A 23419-nucleotide genomic window follows, 5' to 3' on the forward strand; every position below is an offset into this window, starting at 1 on the left:
GGAAAATTCAGTTAAAGATATGTGCATTACTGTAAACAACTGGCATAAAAAAAGGTTTTGACAACAATACCAAACCAAAGAATGCAATACTGTGGTTGTGCCACTGAGTGCTTTCAAGGATGCTGACCATAAAGCCAGTGGTAAAGATACCATAAACCTACAGTTAGGTTGGTTTTGGATGCATTTGTTTCCCCTTTACATCTTTTCCATTAGAGTATACTCAACATCATGACTAATGTAATGCACTTTTTAAAAGAATGTTTTGCTGATGAACAACACAACTGACCTTTAGAATATTTAGCTTTTTACGCAATATATCTGACATTTAAGTATATCTGTATACATTTTCTGTACATATTGCCAACATTACAGACTGAAGAGGTTGCCAAGTTCTGACTCGACCTATGACAGAGGTAACAGGAATAGCTATTATTCCATCAGCAACTGCATACACAATTTGGACATCAGTCACCTCCAAAGTGTACCTGAGATGCTATAAAACGATATTAGAGCTCACAGTGTTACATTATCACATACCAACTGTATAGATAATTTGTCAAAAGAATATAGCAATTCTAAAATTTTCTTCCCAAGCTATTTTTTAAAGTTTTCATGTTAAAATTGTAGCTTGGAACCTCACATGCTGCTGCTTTACAAATTACAGTATTTATTTATTTATGCCAGCTTATTTTTAAGTCATGACACAGAAGATTCTGAAACAGCAGATCAACACTAAACTCGCAGCATTTTAGCCAATGCAAGACCATGCTGCTTTATGGTATCAAGTTAGGATTCATCATACTTGGCTCATTTCATACCTTGGCACCTTCTGCAGGCAGCTCGTGACGTCGGTGTTTCCTCATAAATCCTGGATCAGAACTTATGCGGTTGTGCCTTCCATTTATGTTTGAAATTGCTGTCAGTCCTGGTTTGGGAGAAGCATCACTCCCTATTCGACATCCTACCAGCTGACTTGTCCCAAACACATCCCTGGGACACCAGCCTTCAAGGGGCATCGGCTGGTCTCTGGAAGGCACGCTTTCTGGGTGATGCAGGTGTCTGCTTATCCTGTTGTCGGGTGGAATTGGAGGCGGTCTCTCTGGTGGGGGTGGTGGAGGATCACGCAAGGGAGGTGGTGGTGCTGGCAAAGGTTTGTCTTGTTTCCTCACCATACAAGGAGAAGACTAAACACCACAGTAAGTTTAAAAAAAAAAGAAGTTACCTATAGGCATGCATATTTCTCTCACGATCAAATACAGCTTTACCATTTCTAGCTGAGGTATTTTCAAGGCATCACAAGACTACCTGCCAGAAGGTTAAAAGTCCTGTCTTTGCATTCTGCAGACAACCTGGCCTCTCTTCAGAAAGCACACTCCCATTTCTGCTGTTGCAGAGTAACTCAAGGAAGGAGGTGGACAGGAGAAAAGAACAGTGACTGAGGCAGATTTATTTGACGTTTGTTTTTTTCCTTTGCTTTGATCCTTTAGATCACTCAGCTGCTGCTATGAATTCTGAGCAATGTTTGGAAAAAGCTGAAAACCAAGTTACCAAAAAAAAAAAAACCCAAACCAAACCTTATACTGCTTAAGAGCAGAAGTTTGAGAAAACCAAAACATTTTCACTAGGAGTGAATTGCTAACAGCATTTTACGAAGTAACACTCAGGCCAGGCCTTTCCAAAAGGTTCTTCTCTTACCACCAGCTACTGTATTTTTCCTGGACTCCGGTAAGTCTGCATGTTATTACCACTTGAAGAGAGAGAAACCACAAAAGTTCTGAAGTCAGAACAGTACCTGCTCTCACTCCAGAGGTTAACCCACCACTACTCTTCGAGCGGCAGCTCAACACGTTGGACTGAAAATAAAGTTACTCTGCCCTGCAGGTCCTACTCATATAAATAGGATGGCATATTTAATAAAGTTTTTAATTCAGTTGCTACTTAAGAAAAATAACTGTTCTCATTGTCACGACAGGAATGTAATGGCTAGGGCTGAATTTTTTGTTCTGGCTTATAGTTTTTCATTGCAGAAAAAGAGTTTTTTGACTGAAATGGTAATATTGGCAGGACTAAATTGTCTTTCTTAAAAAAAATTACTTTTTCAAAGAGTGAAATTAGTCCCCATTGCCCCCATGTTATTTACTTTTCAACACCCTCCCAATTTAATTTTTTTTCCAGATAAAATTTCAAGGAGAAAACCAACATTTTCAAAATAGCGTCACTAGAAAACTTAAAGCAATATTAATGGCGTTTCTAATTTTTTTAATAAATGAACATTGTAAAAATATACTATCATAAAATTGTTTTTTAATGGATGTGCCAAATGTTTATCATATACCCTCAGTGTGTTATAAATTCCCCTGTATAATACAAAAAATGTGGAATCCTAAAGAACCTGTTCAAAATTCTCTCTTTTTTTTGGTCTAAATTATAAGCTGCTACAATCTTTAAAAAAAAGAGGTTGATTTTCAAGCCAGGAGTAAAATACTGACAAAATAAATAGGGTACTTCATACTAGATTATTATGAGCACACAAGTTTCAAGTCATGTTTTGACCTTGAGTTTGAATTCATCATCTAAAAATCAGAGTTTAAATCTAATACCCCTTCTCTACAGCAATCACAACAAAATGATCAACTCATTATAGAGAGCAACTAAAATAGTTTTTGTTCTCATTCACGCTTATCCACTCAAAAATCATTACATCTTCAGTATCATTAGTTTCACAAAAGAGCATACAATTTATTAGCTATAGAGTCATTATTATTTCCCTTGAAACTCAAGTCCTAATATATGCCAGTTAAGGTTTTGAAAGCAGGGTATCTGCACATATTTTTCTTGTGAGGATACTGTGGAAATTGAACATAAATCATCATCAGAGCCCAACATATAATTTAAATGAGATAATGACCTTAAAATCTATTCTCAGGAAGCTTTAATTTCTATTTATTCTCATGAATCAGGATTTATTACAGAACTGATCCATTACAGTGATATCATTGTAATTCTGACCACAGACAACTGAAATATAATTGTCAGACAAACAGAGGTCACATTTGACCAACACATGTAGCTGTGAACATCTGACTACGTAAGGTATGCAATGGGACAGGCACTCGCCAACGTCAACTGAGGGAGAGAAAAGATGCAATCAATGGATCTAATAGAAAGGTTTTCTAAGTTTTGGGGTTTTGGGTTTGTTTTTTTTTTCTCAGGACTTAGAAGTTCTTTTGGGCAGAGCAAACTGCTGAGAAGAAATTACACATGGAAAATTTCATAGTAGTGTATCTTAAAAAAAAAGTTCATCTTGAGGACAGCTGAATACACTTTCTCAATGTTTGTATGTATACAAATAAAGGTTCAGGAAGTCTTACCTTTGGCGATCCAGTCGGGCTGGCACATGGTGACCGTGCTACTCCCTTCTGAATAAGATCCAGTCGAGGAGGTACAGGTGGAAGACTAAGATGTGGGATTTGCAGGGGATCTGGAAGTGGTTTTCTTCTTTGTGCAAGAGGGGAAGATCCTGGGGAAGTCACCGGTGAATTCTGCCTCTCATTGCACTTCAAGATTAAAAAAAAAGAAGAGAGAAAATACCAGTGCTTACCTGATGACCAAGTATACAACTTCCATTCCATGACTAAAACATTTGATACTTATCAGGTAGTTACTAATCAACATGTTTCATAATGGATGCTCTGCTACTCTTAAAGCTAAAGGAGGGAAGGTTTAGATTAGATATTAGGGGGAAGTTTTTTACAGAAAGAGTGGTGAGGTGCTGGAACAGGCTGCTCAGAGAAGTAGTAGATTCCCCGTCCCTGGAGGTGTTCAAGGCCAGGTTGGATGGGGCCCTGGGCAGCCTTGTGTAGATCCAGGCCTGGAGGTAGGTGTCGCTGCCTGTGGCAGGGGGTTGGAGCTCTATGATCCTTGGGGTCCCATCCAACCCAGACCATTCTATGATTCTATGATTAACAGATAGTATAGGTGGTTCATCTTCCAGTTACTGAAAAAGAAGTCTACAAGTCATTCTACCTCAAAACTAAGAGTTGTGTTAACTTTTGATGAAAATAAAAGAAAATATAGTCCAGTAATTGGCTTGAAAAACAAGCAGTCATTATCATACAAAGGGAAACAATCACAGACATGACACACTGCTGTAGTACTGCTACTCTCAACGATATTTTTATTCACAGGGTGTATTTCATCTGAAATTCTATACATGACTTAAAAGCTGGATGCCTATGATATTGTCTATCAACTGCAGCCCATTTTCAATACTCATTCCATAGAAAATACATGAATCAAAATCATCAGCAAGCCAGTAGGCAAAGCAGTTATTCCTTCCTTCATTAATTTGCTGATTTACAAAAATCATTTTAGGACAATCCAGTTTAACATTTTAGCAAATATTAAACTAATGACACACACAAAGACTTAGCATTCACCCACAATGACAAATTATGATTATTTTTTTTTCCCTTGATTTGTCCTTTCAAATTCATCAGAACCAAAGGTTTCCATCCTCAGTACAGGCTCCATCCATTTTTGCAACTAGGTCCTGAACGTCATCTGGCTGAGATTTAGCAAACAGTTTAGCTGTTTGCATAAATCAGCTGAAGTTACTTATGTGAACCCACTGTATTTGCATCAGTGTACTGTAGGCAAACCTGAATGTTTCTGCTGTTCCCTGCTTTCCTAGACAGAAGATGTGAGTAGCTGAAGACATTCACACCAAGGATTGGCCTCAGGCCTCTTGTGCACTGAGGCATCCTTGTGTTCTCACTATGCCACTTGCCTATAGAGGCTAACAAATATGCCATCTTCTTAAGGCAAGAACATAAAATTGCTCACAAAAATACACCCATCTGGTAAGCTAAATCACTTCGAAGGTAACCTCTCTCCCCTCTTTTTGTCATCTTTTCCCACCAATGCTATACATCCCATAGTGATAATGGGCACAGGACTAGGAAGTTCGCTAACAAGGTAAACAAGTAAACAACATTGCCTTTCTTTACATATAGTGACTATGTTAAAGATTCTGAAAACTTAGTAAATTCAGAAGGAGAGCCAGAAAAAAAAAATCTAGCATACTGGATCTTTGCCCTACCCTATGCACTACAGCTCAGTTTAATACTCTCTTCTATGCAATTGGGATTGCGATCAGATTTCCGTCAGAAAAAGGAGCTACCAGTGTTACTGGGTGACACTGTGAGAAAAAATGAGAGAGAAGTGAAGTAGTGCTGGGCAGTGAGAAGGCTGAGGTTCAACTCCATTGCCAGAACAATTTATTTTGTGATAAGTAGGGTCTTAAAAATCAGTGTCAACAACTATACCTCCAATTTCAAGAGATTGAGCAATGCAAGATTCATGCTCTTCATGCTACCAGAAGCTTCCCAGTTTCTCCTTTCTATAAAGAAGTAGTCACAATGTTAATATTAAATGGCTTGAATGTAGTCCTTAAATTTTATTTGCTTTAGTTGGTGAATATCCCTGACCTTGACTGAAAGTCCATGAGGAAAAACACATGAACGATTATGAGGTGCTTAGCCTCCCTAAACATTATGGGAAGTTAAATAACTAAGCTGGATATGTATCTCGCAAGCATGCTTGAGCAACCGTAATTATAAAATTACTACAAATTGCATGTCAATTCATTTTCCTAACAGAAAGCATCTATCAGTTAAATAGCATATTAAACACTGTACCTTTTAATGGCACTAGTTTTCAAAGTTTAGTTGTAACTCCATCCAGCATTCCTAAGAGTCAAGAGCCATGTAACGTAATATATTCAACGCTTTGGCTTCAGCATCATGAATTTATTTCCCAAATTATTTGGAATGGGAGAAAATGAGGAGGTGCCTCACCTCCAAAAAGCTACAATTACTTAAACTAGATTACTGTGGTAGTCTCTACATTTTAGGTGTTGCACAACATACTGTATCTCAGTCAGCAAGGAACAGCTCCAGAAGATCTAAGAAACAATCCTATATATGTAAAGGACATTGGAAACAAACACTAAGAGAAATAGGAAAAGCTGAAAACAGAGTTCTGGACAGGAAACATTTGAATTTAGAATGTTCTAACGGTCACACCATCTCATTAGTTAACCTGACTTCCTAAGAAGAGAGAGTCTCAAATGTGTGTGAATCCACAGTTACAGGTGCAATGTAGTGACGGCATTTTAAGAACACCCATCGCTACTCCTCTATGAAAACCTGCTTTTACACATCTCTGGTCTCATCCATGTGAGAGTTCTTTTCTCTTGCCATAACAGCAGTCCAGCTGCAGATGATACAGAAATAATGAAAATATTCACATTAAAAACAGGGGACTGATGTTATTTGCAGATTAATGGAAACAAGTGGCTGAAAGGAACACCATCTAGGTGTAGTAGGTACCTAGTAGGCAGCAACAAAAACTAGAACAATATGGAAACTTATTTAACAATTCAAGATTGTTAGAACCCTACATGGTTTTAATTCTATTGAAACAGGAGATGAATTTATGTGACAAACTTTTAGCTCCATACATATCGAGTATTTAGCTATCTCTAACCATCATATTCCATGAATGGTAAATCACAACTGCTAAAATGAAATGAAAACTTTACAAAGTTGTAAGCACGTGAAAAAACCTCAGTTTAAGCTTAAGCTTACATCAATGTCTTGTTTCAGAATAGTAAAATCGTCTTTCAGTCTCCTGAACTATCCTTGCCTACAGCCACAATGGTATCAGAGCATGCTGGGGCCCCAGAGATTTCAAAAAGAAAACTGATGATGGCCACCAGTTTAAAGAGTAACTTCTAAAGCATGAGACGAAGAGAAGGGAAAAAAAAAACCACTAAACCAAAAAACCCCACCTGACAGCAAAAGCAGGTTCTCTCCCCTACAAGGAAGCTTAATCCGTATCAGCACTTGGTGTTGAAGTGAGAACACTTTGCTGGGAGGAACTAAAACTATGATTCCTTGTTTAGATCTACTGAAACTAAAAATAAAACGAAGAAGCCAAAATGCTCCACAGCAACAAACAGGTTTTCTTCAGCACCGAGTATCAGATTTCCATCATATTCCCATTACAAAAACCCTGTGTTTTTCCTGTCCACCCACACACAATCTGTCCAGCTGCATCACTCGATGTTTGCTGACAGCAAGGCCAACATGATGGCTGCACTCCATGCGGATGCCAGGGCATTAGCAGATGAACGTAACACCGACTCTTTCTGGCAGACTCCCTACAGACAAAGAGATTTAAATGTTTTTTCTTTTTGTCATTTAAATTTTTTTTTTTGTCACCTAGGGAAGATTTGTGTATTTTCCATTCACTGGAAATAAAGCAGCAATGAGAGCAGCAGACTGACAAGAAGATAAAACAAGGAAGCGATTAAGACACAAACTAATACAAATGAACTGGCAGTGACAGAAGACAGACCTGCAGCGTACAAAGGGGCTCTGCTGCACCACGCACCGACCTGTGCAATAAAGATGTAATTAAGGAAAAGAACACAAGCCTCCTTTGTAACAATGTGGACTTCATCTGGCTGGCATGACTGCTGCCAAGGGAAAAGCAGCTGTGACTTACTTTGCAAATGTACTGCAGTGTTATTTAATCAGATATATTTATTACTGGGATATACTGGTATCAGTTTGCCCCCAGTGGTTGTGAATTCAAGAATAAGGCTGCTTCTGACATTGATTACAATTTCTAGCAAAGGTTTTTGAGATGGAAATATTAGCAGTCGGGCTATTGCATCAAAGAGTTTAGGCTTCAAATGCTTTTCTGCCCGATAGGCACTTAGGAAAAGCATAACACCACAAATCCTAGCAAGTGACTGCCTGAGGAACATTATCTGATGGTTAATGTCCTGCTGGAGCAAACGCAGTAATTTATAAACTGCATAATGTGATATCTAAGAGGGTTCAAACACACCTACACTAGAAGTGGACTTTTCATTTCCAAGTAATTCCCTGAAGTTCCTTTATTTCAGGTCATCTAAGAGTAACTCACGTATTTGTATTTGTACATTTCCTGTTAGGATAAGTCGTGATCTAAACAGATTAGTATCATCTGGACTTAAAAATCTGTATGAGGATATAAAGTTACAGCACTTAACACTGCTGTAAACTTTTCTTTACAGAGATATGTTTGTTCTTTATCTGATCTTACCTTTGCTGACCCAAGAAAAATGCACATGAAGGAAGGAGATGAAGTTCAGGCTGTGAGACTGCCTGGGGAATCGGTAAAATAGACTTTAACAAAGGGAGGCACACTGCCTTGCAGCATGTACGCCTCTTTCAAATACCAATAACTAAGCAGTGGAGGCCTCTCTTGTCACATAAAATGACTTTAACCAATTCCCACAAACCAGGTGTACCCTTAAGAAGGAAGTGACATATGAGTTAAGTAACGTACATCTGAGGAAATACCTGGGTACATATTTGGAGCCTGATGTTACATTACAGGCTTTGTAAAGAACAGTGTGGCCAGCAGGTCAAGGGACGTGATTCTACCCCTCTACTCTGCTACTGTGAGACCCCACCTGCAGTGCTGCATCCAGCTCTGGGGTCCCCAGTACAGTAAAGACACAGAGCTGTTGAAGAGAGTCCAGAGGATGGCCACCAAGATGACCAGGGGACTGGAACCCCTCCAGGCTGCGAGAGTTGGGCTTGTTCAGCCTGGAGAAGAGAAGGCTCCAGGGACACCTAATTGTGGCCTACCAATACTTAAAGGAGGCCTACAGGAAAGTGGGAGAGGGACTGTTCAACAGGGAGTGCAGTGACAGGACAAGGGTCAATGGCTTCAAGGTGAAAGAGGGCAAAGTTAGGTTAGACATTAGGAAGAAATTCTTTACTATGAAGGCAGTGAGGCCCTGACACAGGCTGCCCAGAGATGCTGTGGCTGCCCCCTCCCTGGCAGCGTTCAAGGTCAGGTTAGATGGGGCTTTTGGGCAAGAGGGTCTAGCGTGGGTGTCCCCTGCCCATGGCTGGGGGGATTGGAACTAGATGATCTTTGATGTGGTCCCTTCCAACCCAAAGCAGCCTATTATTCCATGATACGTATTCCTATATTTTATAGGATGAAATAAAAAACATTATTGCTACATAGTATATGCTTCTTTTCATTAACAGACAGAAATCAATTTAATAATGTGGAAATGAGGAGTCGTCAAAACACATACTCACACATTTTGAGAGCCGAGGTTGGTTTGGGTGTTTTTTAGTTATAATTTGTTAAATTTGACCTAACTCATCTGCCAGAAGAAGCCTAATCATGACAAACAGAGCCTTTCAGCTTTGACAATTTACTATTACTACTTTAAAGTAACAGTGTGAATCAAAGTCAGGTTTCGGTGCATTCTGACAGCTAGGAAATTAATTCCAGAGAAGATGGTAACTCCTCAGACAAGGTAACTTCATCTAGTTTTAGAAGAAAGTATTTCTAGAGAATGTTAATTCATTTCAAGCTACTGAAAAACTCATAGTATTTTATACTGCTAGGGTCTTTATGTTTTCATGTGGTATTATCTGGATCAAATCATTACCTTAGCAATTATGAATTCAAAATTATTTGCTCTTAACAACAACTCCTGCATTAGGCATTTCCCTTATTTTCTCTCTTTTTAAATGACAGATAACTCTTAATTCATTGGGACAAAGAAATATTAAACATTATGGAATAATAAACTTAAGTCTACTAGAGATTCAAATACCCTCTGTAAAAACGAAAAAAAAAAATCCCAACATTTTAAATATATACCTGAGCTGGTAACCCACACTTTTTTTTTTTAATGTGCATTTTATAACACTGTGCTTGACTAGCACAAACAGTATAAGAGTTGAAAAAAAGGAACACTTCAGGCAATAACTGCCTTAGCTAATCTGATACCACGGGGTTGGAAATTTCTCAGTGATGAGACAATTTGCAGAGGTTTTGGCACCACTCTTCATTTTTCATAAAGAAATATCTGAAGACAATTTGGAAATTAAAAAAATATAAGCTGCTTGATGAGGCAGATAAGCAGACTAATTGCAGTGGATTTCTCTAAAGCCTCTGTTACAGCTGATCTGCTGCTGCTGACTCATACACAACACCTAGCAGGAAAGATTCATTTTTCTTAATGTGTATCCATTTACTCTTTCCATTAAGGACTGAGTAAGAAGTTTTGTGATTATTCTTTTCCTTACAGCAATTTCAAGTCTGAGGGCCCGCAGGGACTTAAGTCAGATACCTCTTCCAGTTTATGAGTATGCTTCAGAGATTCAGTAATAAACTGCAGAACTGGCATGTTCCTGATATGTAGCTTAGATTCATAATTCATACAGGTACAGCAGGTGATTAAAAAAAAAAAAAAGTATCTTCTTTACACTTTATTGACAATTCCAAAAAGTGTTTTTCAGCTTTTCAATTTGTCAAGAAGAGCTCCCTTATGAAACCCATCCTTAATCAGTGATGAACCTGAATGTGTGCTTCTAAAATGAGCTTACTCCAACTATTCTTTGCATTATGAATTTATTTCCAAGTACAAGCTGCAGAGGTAGGGAAAACTGGTAGTGACACCCGGAAACATTTTAGCAGTGCTCCTCCCACAAGGCTTTCAGAACAATAAGGACTGATACGAGTATTTCCTTAACAACTCACAAAGCCCTACACTCACTTTCATCACGACTTCTGGTCCCTGGAGCCTTCCTCTTCTAGCAAGTGTAACATCCCAGCTCACTACCAGCCATAAGGAGACTTTCTTGGGAGTACCACACGGTCTGGCCAGGCAATTTTCAAGGATTAACAGCTTTATCTTAAAAAGCATATGACAATCTTTGAACTTAAATAATTGTTCACTGGGATTACACGGTAACAACAGTTACTTGCAGGTTAGCTGCAAGGACTAAATTGTCTTTGTGATCTAGCCTCCACTGGTTCAACAAAATAAATGATTTACAGCCAATGCAACCCCAATGTTCACATTAACAAGATCAACAAGAAACAAAAGAAAAATCCAAAGAGAGTAAACTCGCAAATAATGTCATTGATGAGAAAGAGAGAATTTCTTCTAGCACGCTCTGAAGAAACACGGTTTAGCAGGAAAAAGAAATAATAACTAAAGGAAATAAACAAGGCGTATGAAGGTTTTGCTAACAAAAAGTGTATATAAATAATGCTATGTTCCACACAGTTGGTACGGTTAAGAGCACCACTGTACAACCACTGATTCCACTTTTAAGAAGAAAACAGCAGCTGAAGATCATCAAATGACCTGAAAATTCAACATTTTCAAGTAGGGACTTCAAGAGGTTAACAGAGAGTGGAAAATGCTGTTCCTAAACTTCAGGGAAACTAGTCGGTTTCTTTCACTGAACAATGAAATTAATGACATAAAAATATCAAGCACCAAAGCACTCGATAGATACTGAAAACAAGACTTCTCATAGCAAAACCTTTTGTTCCTTCTTTTGATAAAAGCATAATGCATTTTTGCTTTATCACGGAAGTGATAGTGTTATTAAAGCCCATCAATTCAAGGCTATCTCACAGAGGTCAGGCTGCAGACTGCAGACTGCAATTTAAGTCCAGGCAGGAAGGATAAACCGTTCCCAAGAGTAGGCCACGTTGTATTACATACACCACACAAGAATGATTCATATGACTTAAGAGGTTAGGAAGGATATCAGAAGTATGTATATTTACTGACAAATACTCTCCAATATGAGGATGAAACACTGTGGGCTTTGTTTTTTTTTTAGACAGATACAGCAATAAGGAAATGCCAAGATGTTACAGAAATAATTCCAAGGCAACTATTAAATCTAGATGACCTTAGTAAAAGGTAAAATACAGAAAATGCACTGAAAAATTCAGCATTGCACGGCCTATGACAGTATCTATTATATCTATTCCAGGATAAACTACAGTAGTAAAAGCTACCAATATAAAGTAAACTTTTCTTAATGACAGTGCTTAGTTATCAGTGATAAAATCTCCTGTGACCACATGAAGATCCCAACTTAACATAGAGCACTTTCAGGACACAAACAATTGCAAAACACTATGAATAATATCAGATACTCTTTTCCCACTATAACTCACATGAAACATGATTAAAAGCTAACTTATGTAGAAAACAAATTGGTTTCTAAGTCATCTTTACAAAGCAGTTAATATCTATAACCTATTTAGAAACTCAATTTTAATCCTAAAACTTCTGTACACGTTTATCCATAGATGTGCAGAAAACTAGTAATATATTCTGTACATATTATTTTTTTGTTTTCTTTTTAAAAAAATAGTTAATAGAATTGTTTGTACTGCTTATTTCAGATTAGTCTCATGCTTCTTCCATTATAAACAGAGTTAAATCTGTTCAGATCAGCCGAGAATCCGGAATTCTTTTCCTCTGCTGCTCAACTTGAATATGATTGCTGTAACAGTATTTGAAAACTTACCTTTCGGACAGAAGCCAAACGATTCATCATTAAAGACTCTTCTCTATCATCATCGTCATCCAAGTCCAACATGGGCATACTAAAGCTATCAATAATACTGCAGCACCTGGAGTTTTCATCCCTTGGATCAAAGGGATCCACAATGATTGGTTCAGTTCCTTTGATTTCACAGCGACAGAAAGGACAGCCTTGGCCATCAGATTCCTACAGCAAGACCAAGAAAAAAAACAAACAAATTTTTAAAAATAAAAACCAGAAATAATTTATAAAGTAGGTCTTATATCATTCTACACAAAAATGCCCTTAACAGGACTCTAAAAGCTTGTAAAGCACTGGAGTAAACAGGAAACGGATTTGTAGATATGTAACTACAGTAAATGGTAAAATGACTGCACTTTTAAAACTGTCCTTCAAAAGATTAAGCTGCACTTAAAAAGAACTAAGCAAAATGCAACCATTATCTTTACAAAGCCTGGGGCTCCATCAGAAGAGGGGTGGCCAGCAGGGACTGGGAGGTGATTGTCCCTCTCTACTCTGCCCCCATGAGGCCCCATCTGGAGTCCTGTGTCTAAAGCTGGGGCCCCCAATACAAGAAAGATGTGGAACTGTTGGAGAGGGTTCAGAGGAGGGCCACAAAGATGATTAGAGGGCTGAAGCACCTCCCCTATGAAGAGAGGCCGGGGGAGCTGGGCTTGTTCAGCCTGGAGAAGAGAAGGCTGCGGGGGGACCTCATTGGAGCCTTCCAGTACCTAAAAGGAGCAGAGAAACAGGAGGGGAATCAACTTTTTTAAAGGGTAGATAATGGCAGGACAAGGGGGAATGGATTGAAGCTAAAGGAGAGAAGGTTTAGATTAGATATTAGAGGGAAATTTTTTACAGAGGGAGTGGTGAGGGGCTGGAACAGGCTGCCCAGAGAGGTGGTGGATGCCCCGTCCCTGGAGGTGTTCAAGGCCAGGTTGGATGGGGCCCTGGGCAACCTTGTGTAGATCCAGGCCTGGAGGTTGGTGGTCCTGCCTGTGGCAGAGGGGTTGGGGTTCTATGATCCTTGGAGTCCCTTCCAATCCATGCCATTCTATGATTCTATGAAAGCACCAAAATTGCAATTGTCTAAGTATTACAAGTCTGGAAGTAATACCTTGCCTTTTAGGATTACAATTTTCCTATCCTTTCAGGGGAAAGAAAGTGAGGTGTGTAGACAGAGAGAGAATGCCTTTTATTATATATATTTTAGGTTAAATATAAAGTATTTATTTTTCTATTTAGAGTTAGAAAATGCAGATGAACTTTAGGGCATGCAACACTCATTACCTGAAGAGCACATATATAGTCCATCATGGCTGCAACATTACCATCATAGATCAATACACATACAGAATATCTGAAGTTGAAAACAGTTTTTATGTGTTCAAGTAACAAATCAGGATTTTACTACATTTTCAGTAAATTATGTAAAACAAGGAACTATTTTCACATGTTATCAGAAACAATAACTGGGATTTTAACTTCTAAGTGGTGGTATAATGTGTTATGTGATTTTGGAGCAGCTGCATTTTCATCCCTTTAACTCATTTCAGAAACATGTTTTTCCTCATCAGAAGTATAGAAAAAAGCCTTTAAAGTAGATTTTGGACTACTAATCATCAAAAATTGAATCAGAGACAGGTCTTCCAAGCATTTAAACAGAAATTTTTCTGTCAAGAGGCATAATGAAAATTTGAGTTAAAAAGAAAACCAAACCACACCCAAAACTGCCATGAAGTTTTGAGGCATCAAGATAATTTGATCTGAATTCAGAAATCACATCGTGTCACATTTGCACTCGGGGAGACAGACAGCTAAGAAGATAGCAACATCAAAAATCAATTCTAAACAACCTACCTACCCTGAATTAGCATCAGGCAAGCACAGCTTTTTGATTTCTCGGATGCAAGGACAGCTTTAATTTTTTTTCTGGAGTTATTTTTATCTTGACAGTTGACAGTCTCACTAAACTGACAAGTGATATTACAGTTTGTTGAAGAACTGTATCCCAAGGCCAGATAACTATAAATGATGTCTCCTGACAAAAGTCATCTCTATTTGCATGGCTAGTACTGGATTTTCATTTTGTACCGAAAGATTACATGTAATCTACTTTTAGCAGCCTTGCATCCTAATTACAAAGGAGTAGTCAACATCACTTACTACTTCAGGAAGTGCCTCCAAATTATATTGGCTTACTGAAGTAATCACTGTCAAGTGAACAGAAATCATCCCTTCCTCATACATTTCTTTACATTCCATCTTTAAAAACAGCCTCACAGAAGAGACACAGAGCTTTTCACTTTTGAGGCTTTATTCTATCTTTGTTGCCAAATAGCTCTGTACTAACAGTTTCCTTCCTTTCTTTTCAAAAGCATGAAGATCACCAAAATATATTGGGTAACCAATCACAGCAGCAGATACTTGTCTTCACCTGCATGAATACAGCTGCAAAATTAAAATAGAGCTCTGAGACACTTATGTGAATACACACACTTGTCCATGCCCACAGCAAGGTTACTTAGAACACTGGGAGAGCAGCTATTGTGAACCTCACAACACAGCATACATGCCAATATGTTTCTAGAATCAAGTCCAGACATGTTGTTTTCAGACAAGAACATGAAGAAAATTACATTTTACTCCTGTTGCATAATAGACAACAGAAACAGTTTAATCAAGTCTTATTTGAGAGACTGATCTGCCTAAAGGTGAGCAACTCAGAATAATCCTTAGTATTCTACGCAGGTCTGATGTTGCTTACTCAATTCTTTTCTGCTTAGTGAAAACATCTGTATTGGACCTCTTGAGGCATGTCTAATGAGCCATTATGCTGCCAATTAAACACTAGCCCACCAGAAGCCTGCAACAGCTGACACTGTTACAGTGCAATATTCCTTCATTGCTTCACTAATTATACAAAAGTTAAATTTATAATGATGTCCAAAATATACCTGGCCAATTACAGCTGATTGGGATGTTCTGAAGAAGCTTGATGTTTTTGAACATGGCCTTTCTCTGAGCCTAAAATGCTTTGTTGCCCTCTTCTTGAATCCCTAGCTATTGGCTAAGATATCAAGGACCCTAGCTTCTCAGTTCTCTGGAATCAGAGTACATCACTGGCTCAGCACTGGAACATGCTGCAACCACGCTACGAGACACCCAACAAACAAAAGTACAACGATACCAGTCCTTTTTCTTACTTCTTTCAGCTAAGATGAAAAAAAACTGCAGATACCAAGTTCAGAATTTTTTTAAGTCAAAGATTAACATAGGTAGACCTCTGTTCATCATTCACAATGAAACTGGTAGCAACAGAAAAAAAAGGCACTCTTGAAATTAGAAATACTGTTCCAGGTCAGCAGCTGCTTAGTAGTGAAATAAATGTTCTCATTTGGGTATGTCTAAGACGCAATTTTCTCTGAATTTCTGATCTGTGAGAAATTTGAAAGATTTGCATTTGGAGCATCAAAGTCAAATTTCAGAAAGAACACAAAATCGAAAACTGAGAACACGCCTTTTGCAGCAAGCTTTGCTGCTAATGGAAGAAAAACTTAAATGATAGTTCTGATACATTGTGTTGGCTTGCTAATGATGATTTCTTCATTAGGCATTTGAAAAGAAAAACTATAGTACTTTAAGTCATATCTCAAACATGAGGATGAAAACTCATTAACTGAGATGAACTCATTTAAAACCAGGTCAAAAATGGACTAGAATCAAGGATTCTTTTTACTATTCTCAGTACATTTGTAACTAAAGACTGATGCCTAACCACGGCATGGAGTCCTGTCTGAGAACAGGATGACCTTGAACTTCTGCCAACAACATACAGATACAAAAGAGGAAAGGGGAAGGGAGCAGCAGGTAGAAATGATTCTGTTTGAGAAGCACCTATTAGGGCAAAGCCTGAAGCTGTAAAGAGGAATGGCTTCTACCTCTAGTTCTTAAGCCAAGTGCTCATAAACTGCACTGAACTAAAGGTACAAGTCCCCCTTTTCCACAGACTGGTGTGTCCATGAACAACGTGGACAAAACACACCAGCCTCCCCATGAAGTCTCTGTGTTCCTGGGCATACTCTGGAAATTGCATTGAAAGATCAGAGTTTCCCCTACATTCAATCTTTTACCCTGACAACTACCTAAAGGTAGGTGGTTTAATAATTTACATATCATTAACAGGAATCCTAAGCTTATTTTTCCACAGGCCATTTAGTGACGTGTACTACTGACTGAATCCTTCCTCTCATTAAAGACATCCTGTCTTATGAAATGCTGTCTAGCCAGTTATCCAGTCCCAGCTGCTACCTGCCCACTTTGTGCCTTTTGAAGATATCATGATGTGACCTGAGTAGTTGAATTGGGAACAAACACCCAGTTTTCATTGGCTGCCTACATACTGCACTCAGGGAATCATGGAGTATGCTGGGTTGGAAGCGACCTTTAAAGGTCATCTAGTCCAACCTTCCTGTAGTAAGCAGGGTCACCTTTAACTAGACCTTGTTGCTCAGAGCTTCATCAGGCCTGACCTTGAATGCCTGCAGGAATGGGCTCTCCACCAGGGCTCTGAGCAACCTGTTGCAGTGTCTCACCATATTCATAGTGAAGAACTTCTTCCTAATGTCTAATCTGGACCTGCCCTCTTTCATCTTGAAGCCATTCCCCCTCATCCTATTGCCACATGCCCTTAGAAACAGTCCTTCCCCAGCTTTTCTACAGGTCCCCTTCAGGAAGGCCGCTATAAGGTCTCTCCCCTGAGCCTTCTCTTCTTGAACAAGGCCAACTCTCTCAGTCTGTCTTCACAGGAGAAGTGCTCCAGCCCTTTGATCATTCTTGTAGCCCTTCTCTGGACCCACCCCAAGAGATCCATGTCCTTCTCGTGTTTCTATTTAGCAGCAATCAGCAAATGGCCTTTGCAGGCCTACAAATCCAGGCTTTAGTGATTCCTGGAACATTATTTTCTTCCAGATTTTGGTCCACAAAATGAAAAAGTTTATCATTTTATATACACACACACACACGTATATATATATGGTCCTTGAACCCTCTGAGTACCTGGAGAAGCAAACACCAAGCTGTAAACAGGGATGTCACAGAGAAATCCATCCACCTCTGTACTAACTGAACTATGATAGTACCTGCCATGCTGTAAGACATGAAGTGCACATAAGGTGTCCACAAGGCTCTATCTTCACATCCTTGTCATTCTCTGCACAGATTTTACACAGCTGGAAAGTGGAACCCATTTCGCAGTATAATTCATACTGCTCCTGTAACAAAAGAAAAGGTTATTTCTTTACTGTGATTTGTTCACAGAGAATATACTTAAGCAATAGTGACAAATATTGCTTTGAGACCCCTGCTTTTCAACCCACTTTACATATTAGTCTAGGAAACTACTGTTACTGATCTATTTAAAAGCCACACTAGGGTTACCAAAAAATTTGCCCTTTTTGCTTCATGAAACTTATGATATACTACAATACGTGCTACAATAAAGTTTAAGACATCTTTGCCCACAAGATTTTCTACAATCTTCTTACATGTAAGTACAATGCAAGGCATACATCCTACTTCTTCTTAGTTAAGAAGCAGATAATGAATGCATGTGTTTAAGTAAGGAATTAAATGATAAATGGGAACAAAATCAGGATTTCTTGTTCTAAGTATGGGTTTAGGGCTAATCAAAGTTATTGGATTGAAAACTGACAAGGAAGAGGGCTTCTTATCTACAGCAAGGATGTAGTACGGTAAACTAAACAACCCTTGTGAAGAAAGTATGGAAAGAATACCCCTGGGATAACATGGCAACAGTCATGCACAGATCATTCAGTACTCTGTATTCCTTGCAAGACTGACAGGAAGCTATAAGAACACCTTCAGAAGGAATAAATAATAGATAAAGCTTGAGTCCAGAACAGTCTTCTAGAATTAGATATTGTTGGGGAACTGGCTATCAAATGCACTAGTGTAGAAACAAAGCTTTTAACTCTCACAAAAATTTTTTTTGAATGCTTAAAATAAGTAGAAAACAGGTCAAGGGAAACTAAGCAGCTACTGCTGAGTAAAGGGAGCAGAGATGAGGCTACAAAAAAGAAAAGGAAAAAAAAAAGCTCCTATCTACAGCTGTAGTCAGTACGTACTAAAGATGCTTATAGTGGAGCTGTGAAAAAGAATCTATCTGCAGCAATCTAGCCCTGCAGTCACTTTTATATCATCTTTTTACAGTTTAAACAGCAAAAATAACAGCTTTAAATTACTGCAGTTACATACTAAGGCAGCATTCACATAGTTACCACTGGAATTAACTAGTGGTGTCCTCATAACTGCAAGTTCAAAAGCAACTGGATTCAAAATACATGATTGGCTTCTGAAGAACAAGCTAATAACTGAGAATACCTAAGCTGCTTTTCCTTTCCTTGAGGAAAAGTAAAGATATGAGGCTAGATAATCATTCTGTGCAACACAAGTATGTGATACCTCTGCATTACTCATTACTATTTTAGGACTCAATGGAAAAGAGGCAAGTCAGGTAAGTGGAAGTATTGAGACTTTGTTCAGATGACTGTTTTTACAAATTCTCTTACCTACAGCTATTTTCCTGGTACTATCCCTGATAACACCATATGGTAACAAATACTTATTTTCTAAAATATTTCTGGAGGTGGATGCACATAGATTTATAGAATCCTAAGCAGGTCATCCAGCCTGAAGAAATAAAAGACCACCTGAAAAAGTATGGCTTCTACCTCACATGATGTCTTTCCTTGAACATATCCTCAAGTTTTCCCAATGCTTTTGCCAAGAGAAATGCTCTGCACTGTGTATCTTAACCATCTAGTGTGAATTTCAGCATCATTTTTAATCAAGCATTTGTCTTCTGGTACCTACTTTCTATTACTCAAGTATGAAATACCCACATGCTAGTTTATTAAATCATCACTTAAAAATCCAAACGTATCTAGATATTCTAATTTTCTTTGAAAAGTTACTCCCTTTAGGCACCTTAATTATTTCTGATGTTTTTTCCCTGATCTCTATTTCAATTTGCACAAAGAAGAAAGGAGAGAGACCCCGGTACCAGCATCTTTGTGGTATATGAATTATACTTTTCCTCCTGGGCCTGTCAACAAAGTGTAGCACTCTTATTCAGGCTTCAAAAACTATCATTTGATCTCAATTTTATTTCTGTATTCCCATCTGCCATTGGCAAGGAAACACCAAGCTACATAAACCTGTAACACAAATATCAGAAAAATCTTTAATAAACGTTAACACACTTCTCACTTTGAAGAGTCTTAGAATAAACAAAACTTTCCAAGACATGCCGTCTGCATCACCATCAGCTCCAGAGTTTAAAGCATTATTATCCTGTTCTCCATCTGAGTCCTTCGATCGACAACATATTTTCACTCTTCTAAAATTATTTCTCACATTTTAATAAAAGCTTATTATCACTGCTAGATGAGATACTAAGGGAAGTGAAGATTGCAAAATAACTGACAAAACATACCTGTGTGACTTTTATGTGATCATGTGGTGTGGGTTCACATAATCCTGTCAAATCAGGATTATAACTTCGTCCATCTGGAAACAGATAGCTGCATCACAGAAAGATTGTTATAAATATGCACATTTCTTTAGCTTTGTTAGCTAAATAAGACTTATGAAATTTCAAAGGGGCAGAATAATTTACAGTAGACTAACTAAAATGCATCATCTTGCGTCAGCCATCTTATTCCCTGTCCGCAACTGAATTGCCACATAGGCATTCTGACACACACTCAAGCATAGAAAAGATTTTGATACCATGTGCATACCTACCACCAGAATGCAAATGAGTTTTGATTAACAGGTAACTTTTTGGGAGTGGCTCAACAGAATATTATTTTAGATCTTCATTTCACAGTGAGCTTATACTTGCATATGTTCCTAGTGATCTCTCCACTGTGAGCATCACACTTGGTGACCGTACAGACTATTTCAAGTAATGGAGCAGAATAGAAGGTAACACACATTTGTGTATATGTCTGTGTATTATGATATATAATTTTTAATATAGATGTCATTTAATATTATATGTGTATATCTGTGCATATTATGATGTGTCCAGTTCTGGGGCACCCATTACGGGAAAGACACAGAGCTGTTGGAGTGAGTCCAGAGGAGGGCCACTAAGATGATCACAAGGCTGGAGCACATCTCCTGTGAAGACAGGCTGTAAGAGTTGGGCTTGTTCAGTCTGGAGAAGGCTCTGGGGTGACCTAATTGCGACCTACCAGTACTTAAAGGGGTCCTACAGGAAAGCAGGAGAGGGACTGTTCAACAGGGAGTGCAGTGATAGGACAAGGGGTAATGGCTTCAAGCAGAAAGACGGCAGGGTTAGTTTAGATGTTAGAAAGAAATTCTTCATTATGAGAGCGGTGAGGCCCTGGCACAGGTTGCTCAGAGAGGTTGTGGAAGTCCCCTGTCCTTGGAAGTGTTCAAGGCTAGATTGGAAGGGGCTTTGGGTAACCTGGTTTAGTGAAGGGTGTGCCTGCCCATGGCAAGAATGTTGGAACTAGATGATCTTTGAGGTCCCTTCCAACCCAAAGCATTCTATGTATATAAATCAGCGTATATTATGACAAGAATCTACACTGAGAATCCAAGATGCAGACTGGATTTCAAGTTAGAACCAGTGGGGGAATTTCAGTCCTCTGGGAAATTAGTAACAAGTTAAATGATATTACAGAGACCCTAAGTTATTTTATATTCAGCTTTATGTTACCTCTAACTTGGACACAGTTTCTTGAAAGTTGTGTTAAGTCACACTGTGAGAAAGTTATATTTACTTTGTGTACAAAAACTTCAGTCTGCATTAAATATTCTCACCTCTTGTTTTTGTCTGTTCCGTTTTGTCTGCACTAACATTATAAAGTTTTGGTTCTTTTTAATTACAGGTATGAAATCATCATGGCTTGAAAATATTCCTGGACTGTGCAGGACTGAGTGAAATGGCAAGACTGTAATGGGTTTCTCATCCTTTTGTTGAGGATTTATCAATTTTCCTGACCTCCTTTTTTTTTTTTTTTTTTGGGGGGGGTGGGGTGAGGGGGGCGGGACAGGGTTTGTTTTTTATTTTCTTTTCATTTTGATCATGTGGATATATCAAAACATGTATCCCAGTGACAAGATTCTGACACCAAAAACTAGTCTGTTACTTCAGCCAACCTAGTAAAAATGTACTACTATTCACTACAAACTTAGGTTCTCTTATAATTATAAATCTTTTCAGCAAACTAGTAGAACCTGGAAAATGTTCTGGCTGGACAATATATAAAAAAGCAATTACATAGCTTTCAAATCATTGTCCAGACTTAGACACATGAGTCACTGGCAGTAGTAATTGTTCAATACGCTTAAGTGCATTTGAGACTTGGGGTGGGGGGAAGAATCAATGTGAAAGCTGCCCGATTTTATTTTCTCCTGGAATTTATCTACTATGACATATGGCTTTGGTTAACTTTGGTCAATGGGATTACCTGGAAAAAAGTGTTTTTCAAGTGCATAAAAGGGATGGTCCTTAAACTATGAGGAAACGCTAGACACCACATCGAGCTTCTCTATTCTATAGGTTTTATCTTTAACAGCTACCCATACAGGCATTAGAAGAACAAGGAAATCGTGTTTTCATATCTACAGTGACTACAGTGATACACAGGTGTACTTACAATCCTTCCCGGCTGCCATCAATCAAAGCTTGAAACAGAGGCTTATTGTGAGGTATGGTCTGCAGGATGTTCCCATCGCCAGTCACGTATCCAATGGCCCACTGTCCCAAGCGAGTGCAACTCAGCCTGAAAATGTAGCTTGATAAAAAGAGGATGGATAAAAAGTCAGTGTTAATCAGGAGTTCAGCAAAACAAGTGAAAAGAGCAAGGACGGCCTCTGGTGAAGACACTGAAATGGGTCTTTGAGGATTTGGGTCAGATTCCCAATTCTGCCACCTGTTCTTCCTATCGCCTTAAATAAACCTGCATCTTCTCTGCTACCGGTTCCTCATGGGCAAGAATATGGTAACAGCAGCATCCTACCCCCACTTTTAAGATCTCAAAGTGAAAGCTGCACATTCCCTGTGAACAGCCCTATTGCGTACATTTAGACATATCCATAAACCTTTTCAAGAACAGTGTGTTATATTATCAAGTCTCTATAGTCACAACACGCAGCTTTTGTGTGCACACAGGCCAATAACCTCAACGAACGGAAGGGGGAAACATAAAACATCTTTAGATGCAAGAGAAATGGGAACGATGAATAACAAAACCTGCCCTATTAGTAATGATAGTTTTGTGCGTGCCAGAAGAGGTGCACAGGACAGAGGAAATATCACCAACCCAACTGAACTTAAGTTTAAATACTTCTGGGTGCTACAGGCGATAGCTGGGTGTATACATTATGTAGACAGAGAGCACTGTAGAAGGAAAAGGAAGATGATAGGCAATAGTATTGGGTGTGTTTAGTTCTTCTTACTACAAACACTAGTCCTTCTCATACCAAACTTCACCTCATATGCAAAACCCTAAGTCAGAAAAGCATCCCACAGTGAAACACCATGCAATTCAATTCATTGTCTGGTAGAGCAGCTTTTCTTAATTATATACCAATATTTTATTTCCTCCAGGACTGTTTAAAATGAGGTATCTTAGCCTCCCTTAAGTATAGCATTGCAAAACCTTCAATAGGACCAACACTGCATTAAGTAGCAACTACTCATTTGAACAGTATCTTGTAATTTCCAGGATGTTTTAGATAGATTAAAGAAGCAATTTCACTTCATATCTCCCCTTTCACGACCCAGCATTTCATCTAAGCAATTTAGAAATTTGTTTTCTGATATGCAATAGTTATCTTAAAACAAACTCTCTACGTACAAGGAACACGAAGGCCACTTTGGATAATTTTGTATTACTTCTCCTTCATAATAA

At 38.5% G+C, this 23419-nt stretch overlaps 1 protein-coding gene across 1 annotated transcript in view; it reads right to left on the bottom strand.

Annotated features, from left to right (window-relative positions):
- Window positions 1-23419, bottom strand: part of CBLB (Cbl proto-oncogene B) — a gene marked incomplete at both ends in the record, with an annotated part of 129078 nt that overhangs the window by 24294 nt on the left and 81365 nt on the right. Inside the window, 6 exons of the mRNA XM_084264335.1 lie at window positions 819-1184; window positions 3372-3557; window positions 12429-12632; window positions 17588-17719; window positions 19963-20050; window positions 22163-22300. Coding sequence (XP_084120461.1) covers window positions 819-1184; window positions 3372-3557; window positions 12429-12632; window positions 17588-17719; window positions 19963-20050; window positions 22163-22300 — 1114 coding nt within the window. The remainder of the gene's footprint in view (window positions 1-818; window positions 1185-3371; window positions 3558-12428; window positions 12633-17587; window positions 17720-19962; window positions 20051-22162; window positions 22301-23419) is intronic.

Source organism: Gallinula chloropus (genome assembly GCF_964237585.1).
Source record: "Gallinula chloropus genome assembly, chromosome: 1".
NCBI lineage: Eukaryota > Metazoa > Chordata > Aves > Gruiformes > Rallidae > Gallinula > Gallinula chloropus.